Source organism: Diabrotica undecimpunctata, chromosome 6, assembly GCF_040954645.1.
Source record: "Diabrotica undecimpunctata isolate CICGRU chromosome 6, icDiaUnde3, whole genome shotgun sequence".
Taxonomy (NCBI): domain Eukaryota; kingdom Metazoa; phylum Arthropoda; class Insecta; order Coleoptera; family Chrysomelidae; genus Diabrotica; species Diabrotica undecimpunctata.
Window position 1 is genome coordinate 52,499,411 of NC_092808.1, and position 3,136 is coordinate 52,502,546.

At 34.1% G+C, this 3,136-nt stretch overlaps 1 protein-coding gene across 1 annotated transcript; it reads right to left on the bottom strand.

The window, feature by feature from the left end:
* Positions 1–274: 274 nt before the first annotated feature.
* On the bottom strand, positions 275–2,113 carry LOC140442655 (hexokinase type 2-like). The gene has a single exon (XM_072533650.1). It carries the CDS (start codon positions 2,002–2,004, stop codon positions 394–396), a length of 1,611 nt encoding a protein of 536 aa, XP_072389751.1. The 5' UTR covers positions 2,005–2,113; the 3' UTR covers positions 275–393.
* Between the last annotated feature and the right edge of the window lie 1,023 nt (positions 2,114–3,136).

Consider the following 3,136-nt stretch of genomic DNA (forward strand, 5'->3'; position numbering starts at 1 on the left):
ATCAATCACATAAGTCAAATGGAGTAGGCTTAACTGGTCAAAATGATAGAAGACAAACTTAACAATAGAAGTATGGGCAAACTACACAAAATATGGACCAATACCCTTCCATGAAGGTATTAATTCACATATGAACGAGAATAATAGCATAAAGGGTAAAGGAAGAAAAAGAAGAACACTAGTGTGCAAAATTCAAAAAATTTTGACGATATAATACGTCATTTGATTTTATTTTCACACAATAAATTAAAATAATTTACAACATGAAATAAACTTTAATAAGTTAAAATTTGTTTATTTAGGCAGATACCTAGTTATATACATTATTTTACACAAGTTTTAAAAGTATCTACTAGAAACTGTCAGAGTCATGCATATAAAATTATTTTGCATTTAACCTTCCGCTTCTGGTACATCTTCTCCTTCTTCACCTTCAGCTTGTTCCTCTGTGGGTTCTCCTTCAGGTACATCTTCAGGTACATCTGTTTCTGGTTGGACTTCTTCTGTAACTGATTGTTCCGCTTGTGGCAAGTCTCCTTCAGGAGACGGATCAGGCACAAAAGTAGGAGCAGGATTTGGTGAAGGAACTCCTTCAGTTGCTGGACCATATTTTCCAGCCACAGCAGCAATTAACGCAGCTCCAATACCACTACCATCTTCAGAAAGTAGAATATTAAACTTGTACGGATCCGGTTTCAAAAGCATTTCTACTTGTGACATTAATATATTATGAAAGTGGGGATGATTTTTGTAAAGTGTTCCATCTATTCCTATTGTCGTTTTGGGATAAGCCATCCTTCGGATTAAAACTGTAATGAGACACGAAACTAACACGGCAGCTCTTCTCGAAAAACACTGGCACAGGTATTTAATATCATGATAATCTTGTTGGGTTGCATGTGTCATTCCTAAACTGTTAATAATATCTTTTACATTAGTAAACACACCTGGTGGATCAGCTTCAATCTCAGAAACAAATCTAGTTTCAAATTTATCAGGTGTTTTAAAGTCATCAGAAAGTTTACCTCCAAATAGAATTCCTTCATTGGTAAATTTAACTGCTGCTAGTCTAACTAGTTCTCCAAGATACATACCTGATATCATTTTTTCGTGTAACTGTCGACCAGCATTTATTGATCTACTGTCAACGTCTCTATCGTATTCAGTTCTTAAAAAATCCAATGCACCATCGTCACCAAAAGCTCCAGATTCCATATTTATAATAACGTTTCCAGAACCTCTGTCTGGCTCATCAAACAGTTCTGCATTAATTTGTTTCTCCACGTAGCAACCATTGGTACCTGTACCAACAATAAGGCCTATTCTTGTATCTAAATCTTTGAATGCACATGCCATAAGAGTACCTGTAGTATCGTTTAGAACTGCAACTATATTAATTTTTACATCTCCTCTTCTGGCGATAGCATCGTTTAACAATTGTACTACATCTTTACCAATCACACCTTCGCAGCTAAAGCCTTTCGTCCAGCGTTCTAATATACCAACCTTAAGCCCTCTTTGCTCTAGTGGAAAACTAAAAGTGAAACCTAAGGGAAGGTTATCGTTAGGGACTCCTTTTTCTTTAGTATATTCTGCTAAGCATTCAGCAATAAAATCAAATAATTGATCACCAGGTCCTGTCATGATTTCTTGTGGTATACTATAAACTTTTTGATCCATTGTGTACTTCCTGTTACTAATTTCTACCAATAAAACTCTGAAATTACTGCCGCCTAAATCAAGAGCTAAATATTTTCCACTTTCAGTACCATCAGGCAGATCTTGAACATATGTTGGAAAACATTTTACAATAGAACTGGGATGTGTTGATTTTTTTAAACCTCTTTCAATATTTTCAAGAAATGCCTTCATGTACGTTTTCATTTTGTCCTCTGTAATAATAAGCTCTTGACATTTTTCTTTTATTTCTGGTCGAACAGGAATCATCTCCATACCCCGCAAATGCGGTGGATTGCATACTGCACTTTTACACTGTGTGGCCATATTATATAATTCAAAGTTATAATATTTATAAAACTAGAATTTTGAACATTATAGATTTAATTAAAATTATTTGACATGACTGTCATTAAAGAACAGCATAGTCGACTTTTAATATTTTTCAAAGTGTCATTATTGTAAAAGGGATTGTAGTCCATTGAAATGTTACATTTTTTATGTCTTATTTTTTTAATAAGTTGGAAGCTGAAGTACACGCGTGGGGTCGCCACCTTTGTACCAGGCCGTCATTTTCGAAAAAAGGGGAAAGGGTTTTCGCGCTGTATCTCATAAACTAGTAACCCTACAAAAATTTTCATTAGACATTATTGGTAGCAAAATAATGTCTTCCGCTTTATTTCCATTACTTTTAATTGTGAAACAAAAAATAAAAAAGTTATAAACAAAAATATCTAAAAATTTTGAAACAAAAATTTCCTTTTGGTCTGTATCCTTTGTTTTGAAGTTTTAGAATAAAATAACATCAGAGCAATATCGTGTTTGTTGTATAAAACCTGTACGGTGTTTTTATCTGGTCACAAATGACCAATAATTATTAGTTATTTCCTGACTTATCTTAATATACAGCAAATGCTTAAATCTAAAGGCTTACCCTATAGCTTACTCTTATTTTATCTATAAACTAATGCACTACAACTAACATGCAATAACATCACAGCACTACACTCTGATTTTTACAGTAAACTGCTACAAATTTACACCAACTCAAATGGTTTTGTCCTTATGAGTCGTCTCTTTAGTTCAGTGTTGTCAAGAAGCTGTATTGCCTCGACATTCACATGACTATGCAGCCCCTGCTCGTGACCTGCTGCTATTCTCTTGATTACTTCGGTCACAGTTTCCATACTCATTTTATATTCTCAATCTCCCTTTATAGGTATATATTGTGTAGCATTATTTAGACTAGTTTTGTCTCGTTGACCTCTGCATTGCTGCCATTTTTTTCTTCTTCCTTTTTTCTATTATGAGTTCTCTAATTTCTTTTGGACCGTTGGTCCCTTTTGTTCTAGAAGTTATTGTCGGAGTATTTTCTCAAGCTACCTGTTGAATGTTTATTATAAAAACTGCTAATTCGTCATCAAGTTGTATCGTGGTTGTCAATGGCATAGCAAGATTA

Bases quoted from the DNA above. Each gene is read 5' to 3' on its own strand.
- LOC140442655 (XM_072533650.1), bottom strand. From the start codon at position 2,004: ATGGCCACACAGTGTAAAAGTGCAGTATGCAATCCACCGCATTTGCGG.